At 46.1% G+C, this 19,235-nt stretch overlaps 1 protein-coding gene across 6 annotated transcripts in view; it reads right to left on the bottom strand.

The window, feature by feature from the left end:
- The window catches only part of C2CD3 (C2 domain containing 3 centriole elongation regulator), an 86,486-nt gene that overhangs the window by 17,830 nt on the left and 49,421 nt on the right, over window positions 1-19,235 (bottom strand). For 5 of the 6 annotated variants that reach the window (XM_084842350.1, XM_084842352.1, XM_084842354.1 and 2 more), the window contains 5 exons: window positions 13,566-13,704; window positions 11,552-11,616; window positions 5,874-6,079; window positions 4,291-4,409; window positions 2,888-3,052 (listed from right to left, as the gene is read on the bottom strand). In XM_084842350.1, coding sequence (XP_084698476.1) covers window positions 2,888-3,052; window positions 4,291-4,409; window positions 5,874-6,079; window positions 11,552-11,616; window positions 13,566-13,704 — 694 coding nt within the window. The remainder of the gene's footprint in view (window positions 1-2,887; window positions 3,053-4,290; window positions 4,410-5,873; window positions 6,080-11,551; window positions 11,617-13,565; window positions 13,705-19,235) is intronic. The other variant, XM_084842351.1, reaches the window with a different exon arrangement.

Here is a 19,235-nt window from a genome sequence, read left to right as displayed (position 1 = left end):
TGGGCAAGAATCCTTTAGAAGAAATGGAGTAGCACTCATAGTCAACAAAAGGGTGGGAAAAGCAGTACTGGGGTACAATCTTAAAAATGATAGAATGATCTCAGTACGAATCCAAGGCAAACCATTCAACATCACAGTAATTCAAGTCTACGCCCCAACCACTGAGGCTTCAGCAGTATGCGAACCGAGAACTACCAGAAGTACAAGCTGGGTTTCGAAGAGGCAGAGGAACTAGAGATCAAATTGCCAATGTTCGCTGGATCATGGAGAAAGCAAGCGAATTCCAGAAAAACATCTATTTCTGCTTCATTGACTACGCTAAAGCCTTTGATTGTGTGGATCACAACAAACTCTGGCAAATTCTTAAAGTGATGGGAGTACCAGACCACCTTACCTGTCCCCTGAGAAACCTGTACGAGGGCTAAGAAGCAACAGTAAGAACCAGACATGGAACAACCGAGTGGTTCAAAATTGGGAAAGGAGTACGACAAGGCTGCATATTGTCACCCTGCTTATTTAACTTATATGCAGAGTACATCATGAGAAACACCGGGCTGGATGAATCACAGGTCGGAATTAAGATTGCCGGGAGAATTATCAACAACCTCCGATATGCAGACGATACCACCCTAATGGCAGAAAGCAAAGAGGATCTCAAGAGCCTCTTGTTGAGGGTGAAATTGGAGAGTGCAAAAACTGGTTTGAAACTCAACATTAAAAAAACAAAGATCATGGCATCTGGCCCCATCACTTCCTGGCATTGAGAAGGGGAAGAAATGGAAGCAGTGACAGATTTTACTTTCTTGGGCTCCAAGATCACCGCAGACGGTGACTGTAGCCATGAAGTTAAAAGACGCTTGCTCCTTGGGAGGAAAGCTATGGCAAACCTAGACAGCATAGTAAGAAGCAGAGACATCACATAGCCGACAAAGGTCCGTCTAATCAAAGCTATGGTTTTCCCAGTAGTAATGTATGGCTGCGAGAGCTGGACTATACGGAAGGCTGAGCGCCGAAGAATTGATGCTTTCGAACTGTGGTGCTGGAGAAGACCCTTAAGAGTCCCCTGGACTGCAAGGAGGTCAAATCAGTCCATCCTAAAGGAAATCAACCCTGAGTGCTCATTGGAAGGACAGATACTGAAGCTGAAGCTCAAATATTTTGGCCACCTAATGCGACGAGAAAACTCTCTGGAAAAGACCCTGATGCTGGGAAAGACTGAAGGCAAAAGGAGAAGGGGACGACAGAGGATGAGATGGCTAGATAGCATCACCGATGCAATGAATATGAACTTGAGAACACTCCGGGAGAGAGCGCAGGACAGGAAGGCCTGGCGTGCTATGGTCCATGGGGTCACGAAGAGTCGGACATGACTGAACAACAACAAAGAGAGGCTGGTTAAGCAAGGATGGCTTCTTGGAAAATAGCTGTTTTCAGAAGGTGCTGAAAACAACCTAACATTGGCGCCTGCCTGAGCTCCAGAGGCAGGGAGCTCCACAGGATGGGAGCCACCACAGTGAAGGCTCTTCTCTGGGTGGACTCCAGTTGGGCCATGAGTCCCTGTAGAACCACCAGGAGCATTGCCCTCATGTCCTGCTTCATATCCAGCTTCAGGGCTTTCTCACTGGCCGGAGTGGGAAAGTGTAGGAATCTGGACTAGAGAGGCTTTTGGCTCTGATCCAACAGAGCTCTTATGTAGAATTCAGAAGCAACATCTTCCGAGTTCAAAGGTGTAGCTTTCAGGCAGATGTGAGCTCCATCAATTACCTTCTCCAGGCATAACTATGGAACTACCCCCTCCCCCATCCCACAAGGCAGCTTGCTCTCATTTGGTCCTGAGGGGCATGACAAAGACTTTTCATTTCAGAAGATCTTTTGGAGTAGGGAGCAGATATGGTGGAGGGCATTCATTATTCTGGTGCTATTTCTGTGCCATGCTCTACTGTGGTATTAGTTCATACCACAGTATTAGTGCAGCCTTCCCCAATGTGTAATCCAACACATCTGGAGAGCACCAGGTTGGGGAAGGCTGTATCATTCTGCATTTTAATCCTATTGACTTATATTGGTTGGCAGTCTTTAACATTTATTTTAAATTTGATTTTTTTTTATTTAGGATTGTGAACTACCTTGAGGGTTTGCTTGGGCCAAAAACAAGCAAAAAACCAAATCCTCATGGTTATTAAACGTGTGTGCGCGTGTGCATGGAATCCAATCCAATTCAATAAAATAAGCCTGCCTATCTTCCCCTCTCCATCTGCACCGGTCAATTGTCAGTCCATGACCTCTTCCACCACTGCTGTCCACTCAACCTAACATAGATTACAAATTCTCCAGGCAGAATAAAGACTCCTTGCCCCTGAATAACTTCAGTCAGAGATCTGGAGTTCAGAAGGAACAACTTCCAGTTTCCAGGCACCTCTGTGCACTTTAAGGCCTATAACATCTTGGTGGTGAAGCAAATTTATGCAGTAGGAGAACAACTGCAAGGATAGATTTTCCTCATTCCTTTCAAGAAGAAGCACTCATGGGAGAATTCTAATTATGCCAATTGTGGTAGTCATGTGGTAGTCGATGCTCTGACTTGGATTCCTGCATTGAGCAGGGGGTTGACCTCGATGGCCTTGTAGGCCCCTTCCAGCCCTACTATTCTATGATTCCATTCTATGATTCTATGATTACATGCACCACTTTACTTTGTAAAGCTGTGCTTGTTTTTGAACATTACAAAATAACCCACACCTTAACCATGCTTTACGCTCCTTAACTACATAAAGGAACTGGAGATCCAAGCGCGTAAAGGGGTAATGCGACCTTGCGAGCTTCATCAATGTTAGGCTGCTATTTCTGCTCGCATGTTGCCGTTCTGTAGTCTGTCACGTGCCTTTACCTGAGAGTCCTGAGAAGGGAATTGTGTGAGGAATGGGACAGCGCATCCAGCCTTCCGACTTGGAGAGTCATCCCTTCTGCTTGCTGCAGTGACTCATGGAATCGGCGGATGTTCTCCACATGCTCTTCATGACGAGGCATCCAGGACCGAGAGGATCCAGTTCTGCTAAGGAAGAAATATTGTTTACTATTCTTGGGTCTGTGCCTCTCCTTCCCTCACTTCTTGCTCAAGGACCCTCCCTGTTTTTGAGGATTGAAACACCATATACACAAAGTCACCTTGTACTCAACATTATTTTATTTGGGAAAGCTCACACACACCGGTTTCACTAAGGATCTCTTCCTGATTTAGGGAGACTCACTTTGACACCTTGTGGACATCTGGTCTGGGCTGAACACAGACAGATCTTTCAGCCTTACCTTATCAGATCTGCACCTTCTCCTTGCAGTTCTCTTTTGACTCTCATCTAGCTTGCCAAATACCCTTTTGGTGTCCAGAAACACAACAAAGTTCTCCCAATGATGTCTTGCCAGTATTGAACAGAGCAGTGTAATTGTTTCCCATGTCTTGAAAAGGATGACCCTTCCATACTGCCTCCTTCCTCCCCACTCCAAGAACCAGGCGGCATTCTTCTCTTCTCCTGTTTCTCAGCAGGTGGCTGTTTGGTGCCCCAGACAAATGACCCATCAGACTAATTAGCCACATGGCAGGCCCATGGTTAGCTGGGACTGTTAATTTGCTGGAACGAGTGGGCTTTGTTATTAAGTTGTTTGAGAAAACTTATTCCAATCTTGCTTTTGGAGGTTAATGAATGGGAAAATACTCTTTGCAGTTTTAAGGAAAAAAAACTGGGGGAGGGCTCCAGCACTGGAGAGGTGGAATGCAAAACCTTCAAACAACTAAATAAAATAAAAGTTTAGCTAAACACACAGGTCCACATGCACAAAACTGAAAACAGACATTACAAAGCAATGTGGGCATTAGGAGGGTGGAGCAGCAGTGCTCTTAGTCACTTGTGATGTCATAGGCGCTGTCTAATAGGTGCCAATAATACTCATGCAATAACATTACCATACAATACCTGCAATACTAATGAATGTGCTAGAGCAGCCTTCCCTAACCTGGTGCCCACCAGACTGTCTGCGGATGATGGGAGCGGTAGTCCAACACAGCTGGAGGGCACCAGGTTGGGCAAGGCTGTGCTCGAGGATGGAGGAGAGGGGGAACTCCAATTTCCCAGCGGCGAAATTATGACGTTTGAGAGTTGGGGAAATGCAACAGCCCCAGCAAAAGGAATTCTTGACAGAGAATGTCCAGAACAAACCAGTAACCATTACACAATTATTGTGCAGCTCTCCTGACCGGCTGTTTGGAAAGGCCCACAGTCTCCCATTTCTTCTCACCTCTCAGTGCCCTTCATCAATGAAGAGTTAAAAAGCTCTTCGCTGCCTCTTGTGGAGAAGGTGGGGAATGTAGCACACAAGTCTCTCGCTTGGAACGCAAAAGGGCTGGAGGCTGGAATCTGCAACACAATCAAGAGAGAAACTGCAAGAAATCTTCCCTGAGCTGAAACAACAGGCAGCTGTAACTGCTCTGGAAACTGCCATAATACTCTGGCCCAATGACAGGTTTCACCCGGTTTTCTTTCCAGAACGAAAAAAATAACATGGAAGGGAATATGAACGATGAGTCCTGTGATACCATAGGCTAAGCAATTGTGGCAGAAGCCAAGTGATAAACTAATTGTGGTAACTCTTAGAATGTGTCCTATGCAATATGACTTTGTTTTTTACGGAGGTACTTCCTGCACCTCTGGATTAGTGCTAATACCCAAAATACAGAGCACCTCCTCAGGGAGCCAATCAGGGTGTGCTATCACCATAAATTTAGCCTAAAGTAGCCCTGGGTTAAAGAAAGGGTAAAATGCAATGCAAGTCCTACTTAGAGTAGACCTACTAAAATGAATGGGACTTAAATTAGTCATTTCAATAGCTCTACTTTAAGTAGGACTTAAGTTGGATTTTATCCTGTGGCTAACTAGGCTTGGCTTATGATGTTATTTTTTTTAAAGGGAGAGGAAGAAATTATGACATGAATATTGCCAACAATGGGGGGGTGGGGGGAAATAAAAACTGTCGGACAGACACTGACCCTTTTGAAAGCAGTCGTAATTGCACTGACAGGAAGACAAATTCTTCCTAGACCATCTGAGCCGTGAGCTCATGTTGACAGATCACACGCCTTGCACATGAAAGGTCAAAGGTTCAGCCCACGGCATCTCCTGCAAGAGGAACTCAGGCAGCTGGGCTGGGAAAGGCAGCCCGAGGAGGAAGTCCTGGGCTAGGTGGTCCCATGTTCTGACTTGGGCAGCTGGGAAAGGAGGCTTGAGGCCAGATGGAGGAGACCAGAAGTGTCAAACCTCAGGCCCAGGGGGCAAATCTGGCCTGCCTGGGGTCCCAATCTGGCCCCCTGGGGTTCCTTCAATGGCCAGACCTGGTCCCTGACTGCCACCATCTGGTGGTTTCCTGCTTTTTGAGCAGTTTCTTGCCCATTCTAAAAGGTCAATGTGCCTCACCTAAGGCTGAGTTACTGGCAGTAAGTGCTTGAAGCAACAATATGCTGGTATTTCAGCCCTGCCTCCTTTGCCTCTGACCCACCCACCACTGGAATGTGGTCCCCTAGAGTGTCGCCAAAATTAAATTCAGCCCTGGGCTGAAAGAGGTTCAACACCCCTGAAGTAGACAGGACCAGGCTCGACAGACCAATGTTCTAATGGAGTCTATTCATAATATGCAAACAAAGCTCACATCAGTTCAGGGACTGAGAGGGAGGGAGGGAGGGAGACAGAGAGAGAGACTGGAATGAGAGAGCAAGTGTTTCTAACAGCTATGCTGCATTCGCCCTAAGCAACCAAAATGTAACACTGATGGTCACTTGTCAGCCCAGCAATCAGAAACCTAATGGAGGAACTGGGAAATATACATACTGATGATCCCAGAGCTTTTGTCCAGCTTCTTGCCTGTCTTTCTTCTTTGAGATGGGTTATATTTTCAAGGGGGGAGACAGCTACTTTGATCTGCCCTTGACACTGTCCACTGAAGTCTGTGATGTTGTACCAGCCGCAGACTAACTGGAAGCCAGAGAGGAGTGGGGAAAGATCCACAGAGGCAAATCCTATCACTCGCTCAACATCTGTAGGGAAAGCAGAGTGAGAAATCATACACATCAGCCAGGAAATGTTCGTTTAAATGCACACCCAAGTAGTTTTGCTACACTAAAACCCTGGGCCATTTGCACAACTGCCCACAGTCATAAGCCCCAAAGGGTTAAAATAAGGCGGCCAAGGAAAACAGGGATGGCTTGAGCAGAACGGGGAGAATGCTGATTGATGTTGTTCAGTCATTAAGTCGTGTCCGACTATTTGTGACCCCATAGACCATAGCACACCAGGCCTTCCTGTCCTCCGCTCTCTCCCGGAGTGTGCTCAAGTTCATATTCATTGCATCGGTGATGCTATCTAACCATCTCATCCTCTGTCGTCCCCTTCTCCTTTTGCCTTCAATCTTTCCCAGCATCAGGGTCTTTTCCAGGGAGTTTTCTCTTCGCATTAGCTGGCCAAAATATTTCAGCTTCAGCTTCAGTATCTGTCCTTCCAATGAGCACTCAGGGTTGATTTCCTTTAGGATGGACTGATTGGACCACCTTGCAGTCCAGGGGACTCGTAAGAGTCTTCTCCAGCACCACAGTTGGAAAGCATCAATTCTTCGGCGCTCAGTCTTCCTTATAGTCCAGCTCTCACAGCCATACGTTACTACTGGGAAAACCATAGCTTTGATTAGACGGACCTTTGTCGGCAAGGTGATGTCTCTGCTTCTTACTATGCTGTCTACGTTTGCCATAGCTTTCCTCCCAAGGAGCAAGCGTCTTTTAATTTCATGGCTACAGTCATTGTCTGCAGTGATCTTGAAGCTCAAGAAAATAAAATCTGTCACTGCTTCCATTTCTTCCCCTTCTATATGCCAGGAAGTGATGGGGCCAGATGCCATGATCTTTGTTTTTTTTAATGTTGAGTTTCAAACCAGCTTTTGCACTCTCCTCTTTCACCCTCAACAAGAGGCTCTTTAAATCTTCGCTTTCTGCCATTAGGGTGGTATCGTCTGCATATCGGAGGTTGTTGATAATTCTCCCGGAAATCTTAATTCCGACCTGTGATTCATCCAACCTGGCGTTTCTCATGATTTACTATGTATATAAGTTAAATAAGCAGGGCGACAATATGCAGCCTTGTCGTACACCTTTCCCAATTTTGAACCACTCGGTTGTTCCATGTCTGGTTCTTACTGTTGCTTATTGACCCTGGTACAGGTTTCTCAGGAGACAGGTAAGGTGGTCTGGTACTCCCATCTCTTTAAAAATTTGCCACAGTTTGTTGTGATCCACACAATCAAAGGCTTTAGCGTAGTCAATGAAGCAGAAATAGACGTTTTTCTGGAATTCGCTTGCTTTCTCCATGATCCAGCGAATGTTGGCGATTTGATCTCTAGTTCCTCTGCCTCTTCGAAACCCAGCTTGTACTTCCAGTAGTTCTCGGTTCACATACTGCTGAAGCCTAGCTTGTAGGATTTTGAGCATAACCTTGCTGCCACGTGAAATGAGCGCAATTGTACGGTAGTTTGAACACTCTTTGGCGTTGCCCTTCTTTGGAATTGGAATGTAAACTGACCTTTTCCAGGAGAATGCTGGTACTGACCTTTAAAACCCGTAATCAGGCTTAATCAATGGGAGGGTAGGCCAACACATCTGGAGGGCACCAGGTTGGGGAAAACTGCCCTAAATAGACAGGGCTACAATTACCTCTGGGAAAGTTTCTTCCTCTATGCACACTCCCCAGACTAACAGGAAGTGCTGTTGAAGGTTTCATCTTATGAGGCTAGGTTGGCCTCCACAAGAAGCAGGGGCTTCTCTGCTGTGGCTCCAATGCTTTGAGCTGCCCCCCTCCCATGGGAAGCTTGATTGGCCCTTGCCAGAATGTCTTCTCAGAAGCAGCCCAAGGCCTTCCTTTTTCAATCTGCCTCTGATAGTTGAGCATTTGTTGCTTAAGGACATGAGAAGAGCCATGCTGGATCTGACCACAAAGGCCTTTCTTGTCCAGCATTCTAATTCCACAATAGCCAACTGGATTCCCCAATGGGAAGCCAACAGCAGGACATGAATGCAAGGGCACCCACCCACTCATGCTCCCCAGCAACTGGCAGTTCAGAGGCATTGGCTAGTAGCTATCGATAGCCTGAGCTTCTGATCTGCTGCATTTGGTCCCCCACACTCCCTGCCCACTGTTGCTTTCTGGCTGCATTTTGTTTTAATTATTTGAATTTTATTTTTGTATACCACTTTTGAATACCACTTTTTTATACACAAAAGCAGAATGTAGCATTTTAAAAATAAATATATAAATGCACGGGGGGCGATGCTAACAAAACCAGAGAAAGGAAGGGTCCAAAAATATTTCATGCCCACAGAAAGCCATCCACACCCTGGCCTCACAAGTATCAGCCTACACAATCGAGACCATGGTGTGTCATGAGGTGTGTTATGGGAAGGGGCTTTCCGAACAAATAGCTCCAGATGGCAATCTTCGAAGTAATCACGTCCCGCAGGGAGAGACCACCACCCCACCTCCCTAGGGTGACATGTTATTGTGTGGAGCTCCACACCAACCAACATCCTGTCTCTAGCTGTGAAGGTTCTTCATGCCCCAGAGGAAAGAAGAAAAATTACCCCAAGATCCCATGCATGGGAAGGGGTGGGGAGAACAGATTTCTTGACCCCTGTGGGCCACAACTCAGACATCTCAATAAGAATAGTTAATAATAAACATATCCTGCTCTGCCTGTAAATGTCCCAATTTCAAGCCACCAGCTCTTCTACCCGCTGCCTGCTATAACTTATGAGGCTTGTAATCATCGTCGCTGTCTTCGTCGTCGTCGTCTTCTTCTTCTGTATGGCGCCTTCATAGGTAGGTAGGAGTAGTGCATTCTCTCAGCCTCCTCCAGCTCCCCCTTTTCTCTGTCACAGCCACTTCCAGCATAACGGTCTCTGCTCATGAGTAAGACTTTTCAAAATGATCACGAGTGCCCCCGTGTGGAGACTCAAACAAAGGGGACTCTACAAGGCTGTCTGAATGTAGATCTACAATCAGGGCTGTTTGTATGCTGTACACTCTTCTAGCACTGCCACCACCAGCCAGTATATTCTCCTTTTCATTGTGCGAGACTATTCAAGGACATGGAAAGGAGACGGTCTGCAACTTTCCTTTGAAACAATCTTTCTGTTATTCTCTCTTCCATGGGTGCCAGTGCAAACATGTAATCTGCCCAAACGACTCTGGTTATTGGACAGATTAAAAATATAAATCGATTAATAAATAAGCAGGCAACAGATATCTGTTCTGGCAAACACAGAAGTGACCATTATTTGAGACTATATTCTCCTGCAAGCTGAAATTTGCATTTTGGATTGAAGAAGCATTGAGAAGGGTAAATTCTCTTGTTGGAGTGCACAGATTTGCTGATGCTGAGGTAGAATCTTTCCTAACATGGCAGAATCTGAAAATGAGAGGATGAGCACAGTGGAGAATGAGCACAGGCAGTGGCAGGAAGAAATGTGCTGGTAAGGAAGGGGCTGTAAAGGTATACTGAAAAGGCCACAAGTGATGGATGTAGAGCCATGGAGGAAACAAGAGGACCCTGTCTCCTAAAGAAGAGGGGGACTTCTGTGTATTTTAACTGTTAGAATGACCCCAACCTTGCTTTAATTTTGTTTATTTATTGGCGTAGAATAACGAATAAACAAGCCCTGCACACAAATCTGGACACTCAAGAAACAAAGGACAGGTGGGGCTAGGGAGAAGTAGTAGTTCTTTTGGCTGGAAACATCATCTATTCAAGACTTTTAAAATTCAGTTTAATGGCAGAGAGAAGGATTAAAACAACAAAGAAAAACAAGCTGCCTAAAACTAAGGGAACTTGGCCATGTTAGAAAAGAAACCAACAGACTGCACTGCTCTGGCAGCATGGACTTTTGCCATCAAAGCTACCCTTTATCCAGGCCTGAGTTTTGTTTTGCTACATCAAGGATGGGGAACTTCTGGGCTGCAGAGGTTCCCCATTTGCTGGCCCGTGGAGCCCAGGGATGTCCACCATTTGAAAAACCGGCTGTTTGGGGGGCCTCATGAACCCCACTGCCCATCTGGCTCAGCTTGCATTTCTGAGCTGAGCCACACAGACTTTCCCCAGAATCTGGGAACCTTTTTCGTCCCCCCCAGTAAAAAGACATTTGCGCAAATTGCAGCTATAAATTGTGAAAGCTGCACAAATTTTGGCCACAGTTTCTTTACTTCGCGCAAATTGCAGCCATAATTTGTGGCCGCGATTTGCACAAATTACGGCCGCAAATTGTGCAAATGTCTTATTACACACACTCACACCCTGACCCCAACAATGGAAAATCCGCAAGCTGGCTCAGCTCGATGCAGATGGAGTCCTGCCAGCTCAAGGGGAGGCAAGCCAAAGTGCGGGGGCTAAACAGATGAAAGCTCAGTGACTTCCACCACCCAGACTGATTTCTCCGACACCCCTTGTGAAACCTTCTTGGATTCCTCCAGGGGGTGGGGCTTGGCCTCTGGGATCAGGAGTAAACAACAGGATTCCCCAGAGTGCTGCTCCTCCTCCCAGCTGGCAAGGCGAGTTGTGTGCAGGGAAATCCCCAGTCATCTCTATTCATAGAGTGGAGATATTTATTTATTTATTGCATTTATACCCCGCCTTTTTTCCTCTTGCAAGGAACCCAAGGCGGCTTACATGATCCTCCTCCTCTCCATTTTATCCTCACAACAACAACCCTGTGAGGTGGGTTGGGCTGAGAGTCTGTGACTGGCCCAAAGTCACCCAGTGAGCTTCCATGGCCGAGTGGGGACTAGAACCCGGATCTCCCAGCTCCTAGTCCAACACTCTTGCCACTACACCATACTGGCTCTTGATAGCAATGGGGAAGCTGCAGTGATGGACCTGGCTGGTGCTGGAAGGAGAGGCTACTCTTCCCAGCGCCATCTGAGTCCGTCTGCATGCTGCCCCATGGAGATGACGCATAGTTGCAAATGCGGAGACTCGGATGGTGCCAGGAGAAGCAAATGTTTTTCCATGCCTCTCTTGACACTTTCTCTGTGCTGAGAGAGGCATGGAAAAAGGTAAAATGGGTGGGGCAATGACATCAGTAGGGGGCCTGTAGTGAGGGATGCTAGCTTATTAGGGTGATCTGCTGAGGTCATGGCAGAGGTAAGATTTCAACTGGAGACGTTCTGCTTCACAGCTCAGTCTCTGAGCTACAGGGGCTCTTCAGTCTCTCTAAAACATCCTTCTCCAATAGCCATGCTGGCTGGGGATGATGGGTGTTGTAGTCCAACATATCTGGCAGGCACCAGGTTGAGGAAGGATACTCTAAAAGAAGGGTTTACAAATTCTCTTCATTTTGGCTACTTTTAAAGAGCTGAACAACGGGCACAGTGAAATAAAACGACGTAGTAGTCCTGCTTTGCATACTGTGACTTATTCACATTTTTCTTTAAGCGTTTGGAGGTTGCTGGTTAAATGATTAGAGAAATAATACCTGCTTTATGCCACACTTTAAAGACAAGTGTCTGCTGCGGATCCAATAGAAGCTCTTTGGAGAGTCTGTGAAGAATATGAGAATGAAATCAAAAGTATGCCTAAATAGTAGCAAGACAAAACATTATTGCAATTCCAGTGTGTAATCTGAAAAACTAGTCAGTCCTTTTGGTCTATGGGGAGAGCTCAAGAGATCTGGGATTTGCATAGAACCCCTTTGACCTCAACCTACACTGAAACTAAACCTAAACAACAGAGGTGGAAGCTTATTCTTTCCTTCTTCTGTTTTCACTCACGTTTTAGATGGTAAGCTGCTCAGGGCTGGAACCTATCTTTTTGCTGTTATTCTGTAAAGCACCATGTATGTGGATGAATCTACATAAATAATAATATTAAGGAACAAGTGGGACTTGAAACAAGAGCAGTATATCTCTGCTCCTAATAAAGGTGCTTCTGTTTAGGGCTCCAGCCAGCCATGCCCTCCTCCTCACCCTGGTGATATCCCAACTCTCAGTTTACTTTCCATGGCTATTGAGCATGCTCAGTCCTCAGTGGACTGATTTTTTGTTTTTCTCCCTTCTTAGATTCTCCTCTCCTAAATATGTTTTGTTCTTCTGCAAACCTTGGACATCCCCTGAACATACCAATACCTCCCCTCCTTGTTTATCAGAGGCTATGTTTTGGTTCCATTTCTGTCAGCACTCACCGCTTGAGTCTGCTATAGGGAGGGATGGAACATTTCCCCCCATTACTCTTAAAAGAGTTGAAAATGTTCATCCTGTTGGAAGAGGTTATGACTTTGTATGGACTCTTGTCAAGCCCCTGAGGATTAACTAGGGTAGAGACATTCAGCAGTGGAGCCTGATGTAAGTGAACTTGACAGGTGTAGGGCAGTCGTGACCGGGGACACAATTTAGTAGCAAATGCTCTTGTTTCCAGAGCAATCTAAAGATCTTTGTTACATTTCTGCAAAGTCTCAGAACACAAACAGCTCATCCTGAAATTATCAGTGCATCTGAGTATTTGTCTCCATGCTTCTGAAAATAGCAGGTACCCAGCAGCCCAAATGGCCATTCTCACAGTCCAATATGGTGGCTGAGTGCAAAAACACATTCCCACACCTTTCTATTTAAGGGTTGTTTTTACAATTTTTTTTAATGTTCTAGTTTAGGAAAATGCCTTCAGGTTGTCAATAACAGCCACAGAAATTTACAGAAGAGCTAAAACAAACAGAACAGCTCACTGGTCATGGTATATTTTCAACAACAACACCCCCCACGCCCCAACAAGAGCTTTGAAAAAAAAAAAACATTTGTGGAGTGTGTGTGTGTGTGTGTGTGTGTGAGAGAGAGTGAGTGAGAGAGAGAGAGAGCGAGTGCATGTGCATCCTTAAGGTTAAGTATAATTCATTGTCAATCCCCCCCACCCTCATGTCAGTAATCTCAAAGAATTTTCTGACAAAGAAATTTAAGCAGATGACAAAGAAGGAATTCTTTGGCTTCTGAGGATAAAAATGGATCTGGGGGGAGACATACCTACATAGCTCACAGGGCCTATGCTGCCAATCCATGTCAAATAAGCAACAGGCAAACTTTATTACTAAAAGCCCACTGCTTTCCCCCTACAATTCACTCATTAGCCACTCCCCTGACTGCAAATACTCCAGAACATGTTCTGTTGCAGATAGAAATCTGGAAGTTTGGTGGTGGGAACTGAAAGCTGTTGGGGAAAGAAGTGGGTGTGGGAAAGGTGAAGTATCCCTCCACCTCCAGTTGCTGTTTTGCTGCAAATCGCCCTCTCCCAACACTGCTTGGCTGCAGAGAAGTGACAGGATGGGATTTGGAGGCTTGTGTAATGGCACAGTTCTGTTTTTGGTATGGCTCCCATTGCTGTGATTGGGGAAATTCTTCCCCGCTGAGGTTCTGTCACAGGAAGGCAGCTAATCCGACTGACTGCTTGGGTAGTGGATACTGCCGTTCTGAGCAGATTGCCTCTTAAAAAGTCCTCTTACGTACCTGGTCTGCTGCTGAAAGTCCCAGACAGGCGAGTCGGTATTTTCAACTACTTCTGTGGTAACAGGGTTATCAGCATCTGCAGCAGCGAAGGACACATAGCTACTGGGTGAAGTTACTCCGCGTTCAGTGAGAGGGCTCCCTGAAATGTGAGAGTTAGTTGGATACCGAGCTGGTTTGCAGTTGTGAAACTGTAGGTGACTTTGAGCGAGAAAGAGAGAGAGAGACAAAGAAAGAGGGAGAGAGAGAGAGGAACAGAAGCCTCTTCCAGTAGAGCATCAACTATGGAGTGGGCCAATAGGTAGAGCATAACAATATGGCTGCGCCTGGTGGTGATCTTGAATAAGGCAGTGTAAAAATAGCGGCCTGATCCTGGGTTCCTGTGCGTTGCAGGGGCACAGTCCTTTCCAGCCAGCGATGCCAGCCTTCCCAAACCTGGTGCCCTCCAGATGTGGTGTACTGCAACTGCCATAATTATAGGAGTTGCAGTCCAACACATCTGGAGGGCACTAGGTTGGGGGAGGCTCCACAAATGGGAGCAGAGGATATCGAAGCCCCACTGTTCACACACCCACACACAGGCTTGTTTCACCAATGAGCTTCAGAAGAAATGGGGCCAAACTCATGGTGGAGAAGTCCACTTGATAATGGCTATTAGTCATGATTCAATCCTAAAGGAAATCAACCCTGAGTACTCATTGGAAGGACAGATACTGAAGCTGAAGCGCAAATATTTTGGCCAGCTAATGCGAAAAGAAAACTCCCTGGAAAAGACCCTGATGCTGGGAAAGATTGAAGGCAAAAGGAGAAGGGGACAGCAGAGGATGCGATGGCTAGATAGCATCACCGATGCAATGAATATGAACTTGAGCACACTCCGGGAGAGAGGCAGGATAGGAAGGCCTGGCGTGCTATGATCCATGGGGTCACAAAGAGTCGGACATGACTGAACAACAACAACTAGTCATGATGGCTATGTACTACTGAGATCAGTGGGAGCATGCCTCTGAACACCAGTTGCCAGGAACAACAGTGGAAAAGAGCTATTGCCTTCCTGTCCTGCTTGTGGGCTTTTTCCGGCATTGGGCTAAACCAGCTGATACGTATTCTTTATAGGAAGGCATGTGAGGACTCCGGGTTAGGAGGGTCCATGTCATGCTTTCCATTCTCGAGGGGGAATCCCATCCCCAAGGTCCAGAGTTGCTGTAGCTGGTGCCCTCTGGGGTTGCCCAGAACAGTGTCTACCCCTTGTGGGTCGCTGTTGGAGGTACAAGGGAGTTCCAGCCATTGGAAACTGACATGCCTGTGACAGACAGTATAATCCATGGCAGCAGGAAAATTGAAAATGACTGCACTATGACTAGGTGAGTATCATCTCTGATCACCTCTTACTGATGCTCGAGGAGCTCATTGGACTCCTTCAGGCATCTGAAAGCAGAATTGGAGGTGGGGATACTCCGTATTTACAGCAGGAAGAATAAAAATTCTACCAAGAGAAGCTGAATATTGCAACCTGTATCAATTATAACACCTGAGCAAATTTGCACATCTTTTATTCTGCTTTTGTTAATCATGAGGAAGATCTATGCAGGGCACAGAAGCAGATTCCCCACAACTAAGAGAACTCCGGCTTCATCTTCCCTCTGGCTATCGAGATTTCACTATTTAATACTGCCCATACCTATCTTCAGAGTTACGGGCTAACAACATGCCAGATTTTGTTTGTTAGAATGAAAACAGCCATCCTTAAGATGCTGAATTCTGCTCCCAAGCATTCAAGCTCCATGCATTTCATTTCTTCCATTTTCTCAATCCTTGCCCCCAAAAAGCCTGGCTCTTGAAAGCAGAAGCAAATGTGTAAAAATAATCAAATGCATGCAGTTCCTATTTTGTTTGCATATTCTAGGCCAGGCGTATTGAACCTCTTTCAGCCCAAGGGCAGAATTCCATTTCAGGGAAGTTTTGGGGGGCACATTCCAGTGGTGGGCGAGGCTGAAGGCAAAAGGGGTGGAGCTGAAGGCAAAGGGGGTGGCATTTCAACCTTTTAGAATGGGGAAAAAAAAACTGCACAAAAGCTAGGAAACGACCAAAAAATCAGTGGTTGGGGGAAAGGGGCCAGACTGGGACCCCATGGGTGGGTTTTGCCTCCTGGGCCTGAGGTTCTGCACTCCTGCTCTAGGTTACCTAGGAGCAGAATCAGATCTCTGTGGCACCCTGCCATTTAGTCTGGGGCCACGTTCCCCTAAAATAATGAACCCATGACATCCCTCCCATCCACTAGACCTGATCCAGCTTGTCTCAGGCTTAGACAAAAAATGGCTTGCCTTGCTTAACGTTAGGAAAAAATTGAATCTGTTGAATATTTTAGAAATCCTTGCAAAAAGACAGGCCTTTAGGGGGAGTTTGGCAGAACCAAAGAGAGGTTGATGGTTCTTTGGGGTAGGACTGGAAGCTCAGAAAATAGCCCCCCACACCCCCCCCCCAGTTATCGGAAGAAGTCCGAGAGAAAAGAGATTAGCTAATCAGTTAATTGGATTAACCTAGTTTGTCTGCTGTTCAGCACAAAGTTGCTTTTGTGCCCCCACACAGAACACCAAGGTCACCCTCTGGGAAATGGCCTCAATACGGTTTCAGAGACTGAAACAATGTGGAATGTGAATCCCATAAAAAATGGCCTGGGTGGGAGATGATTCAGGGCACAACAGCACCTGAGTCAAGGTCAGAACAAAGAGTATTTTGATAGTGGAACATCCAGAGAGCAATTCCCTTCTGCCTGGCATCCTCGCCTTCCAAACTGGCTGCACTGAAATCTCCACACTGAGTTTTCCTTCCAAATTTTCCACCAAATTTGCTGCACTGAAATACCACTTTATCACATCCATAAACTATTGAAAACAGACTTCACTACCTGTTGCAATTTATAACGTGGTCTGTTCAAAAATCTCACTATACACAACATTACAAGCAGTTAAAAATAATCCAAGTGTCTTAGGGTGAAATCCTATGCATGTTTAGACAGAAAAAAGTCACACAACATCCAGTATGCCCCAGCCAGCCACAGATCCTTCTGCAAAGTGGAAAACACATGAAACTTGAATGTTGTAATTTAATCTTTTGAAATAACACTGATGGCAACAAAGTTGATTCCTCATCACTAAGATTCTAGCTGAGACAGGAACAGTTTGTATCTTTCATTTCCGATATGGGGAAGGGGAAGAACAACGGGTTCTAAAATCTGGAAACAGCTCTGCCCTAGACAACCTATGGAAGAAACATTTTATGTTCCTGTAGCAGCTTCTTGAACACAGAGTCCAGGTAGCTGGGCATTTTGTAAACAAACCTTTTGTTGAAGTAGTCCTGAAGTCAGATCCCAGCAAGACCAAATGCATACTTTCTTTGAACATTTGGTAAGAACTATTTCATTCTTTTGGCATGTGAGCTGCTTCCCCCGGCTCTGTGTTCATGGTGCTAATAACCCTCTGCAGGGCCACTGTCAAAAATCTATTCATGAGAACAAAAGAAGCTGCCTTATACCAGGTCACACCATCAAGCCCAGTACAGTCAGCTGTGACTGGTAGCAGCTCTGAAGTAGAGGTCTTTCACATCACCTGCTGCTACCTAACTCCTTAAAAAAAACCTGGAGAAAGCAGGCAGGGATTGAGCCTGGAACCTTCTGCATGCAAAGCAGGGGCTCCATGATTACCCTGTGGTCTCTCCGCATACACGCCTAAAAAAATATCACAAAGGACAGAATCAGTTGGGACTTGGGATTAGCTGGGCTCTTAGAAAACTCAGTCATTTTTCTGCTTCTTCCATTTCTATTTAAGGGGGGAAAGCACATGAAACACACATACACTGTTATGTGACAAATGCACATGAGTTGTTTTTGCCCCAGGTATAAATGATAGCAAGCTGCAGCAACCTCTATTCTGGGCTTATCCAAATGCAGATCGTGTTCCGCTGCACTGCGTTACTTCCAACGGGATGTTCATCTGAGCTATGTTCCAAGGTGCGGGTACATTGGCAATGGGGGAAGGGTCCTCTCTGCTCTCCTGAAGCAACACTAGACTAGGCAGGCAGCAGGTGCAATGCATGAAAGAGTGGAAGGTCATCCCATAGACCTTTTCATGCCCTCCTGAAAGAACAGCTGGCTTCTACTCCCCCAGGTTTACTCGCTTATGCATATTAAGTACAGTCTGGCTGAACGGAGAGGGAGAGGCTTCTTCTTGCTCTCCCCCTCTCTACAGTAGATGATGGAGGAGGTACTGTTTTCAAATGGACTCTAGCCACACTTAGTGGCCAGACCTAAACATCACCAACCAGGCATCAGTATACCAGAAAAAGCATCCACATCCTCCAGGGAGATGTGGCTTTAAGCAGGTGCCCGCACCCTAACCCACGTCATCTGTGATAGCAAGATCACAGCCACCTAAAGCCTTCACAGGAACATAAGAAGCTGCCTTACACCAGGTCAAACTATTGGTCCATCTAGCTCAGTATTGTCTGCAGCAACCTTCCCCAACCCAGCCCCCTCCAGATGTCTTGGATTACAACTCCCACCATCTCTAACCATTGCCTATGCTGGCTGGGGCTGATGGGAGTTGTAGTCCAAAACATCTGGAGGGCAGCAGATTGGGAAAGACTAGTCTACAATGACTGGCAGTAGCTGGTTTCAGACTGGGTTTTTTCCAGCTTTACCTTGAGATGCTAGGAATTGAACCAGGGATTTCCTGCATGTGACGCAAGTGCCTGACCACTGTGCTATGGGATCTCCCCTAACTTGGAGATAGGCCCTTGCTAGCTGCTTCACACCCATGGAGCCCCCTTCCCTCAATCTTGTCCAGAGCCTCAGAATACATTTTGAAAGCCAGGATGCTTGTGTTCTCAACATCACTGCTTTGTGAATGGTCACTATTTATTTTACATAAATGTAAGCTTTAATGTAATGATCAGTCCGCATTCCCTACATTTCATTTTCCACCAGCCTCAGTGCTCACAAACTTCTCCTGCCCCCAACCATGTGTATAAATGCCTGCCAACTTAGGATAATACTTCATGCATCTGATGAAACAGCGCCTGGTCCATGAAAGCTTATGCCAATGAAAATGTGTTAGTTTTTAAGGTGACACAAGTCACTGTTTGTGCTGGAACAGTCTACAACAGCTACTTTTCCTTTGGAAATTCTTGCAAATAAGTATCCTAAGCATATTTTCTCTTATTTCCCACCACCAGGCTCCACTAAGGAATTTGTGTGTCCTCGCAAACAACAACAAATAAATGAAAACTACACATCTTGCTCTTTAAAGAAGTGGCTAGGAAGGGAGTCTGGCATTTTTCATTTCCCCAGGCTTTTAAAGTTCTGTTGAGCTGTTTTGCTTGGATTATTTCTATGCCGCTTTCATGGACTTGCCCTTTGCAAGCTTTTTTTAAATGTATAAAGCTTTTGCAGTGTTCTAAATATTTTACTGCAGGGCGGGGCAACCTTTTTTTCTGTCAAAGACTGCACTCCTTCACAAGTAATCTGTTGGGGGCCACATGTAGGTTGTGGGCAGGGCCGAAGCCAGCAGTGGGCAGGGCCAGAGCCAAGAGTGGAAGCCTTTTCTCTTTCTGCCACCCTCTTTTCTCTCCACCCGCCACTTCCTTCCTGCATAGCAGGCTGCCAGGGAAGGAACG

This window comes from Heloderma suspectum, chromosome 3 (assembly GCF_057233095.1).
Source record: "Heloderma suspectum isolate Gila_16-S chromosome 3, 16-S_ref, whole genome shotgun sequence".
NCBI classification, from domain to species: Eukaryota; Metazoa; Chordata; class Lepidosauria; order Squamata; family Helodermatidae; genus Heloderma; species Heloderma suspectum.
Note: the sequence above shows the minus strand (reverse complement) of the source record. Positions and strands in the feature narration are given on the sequence as shown.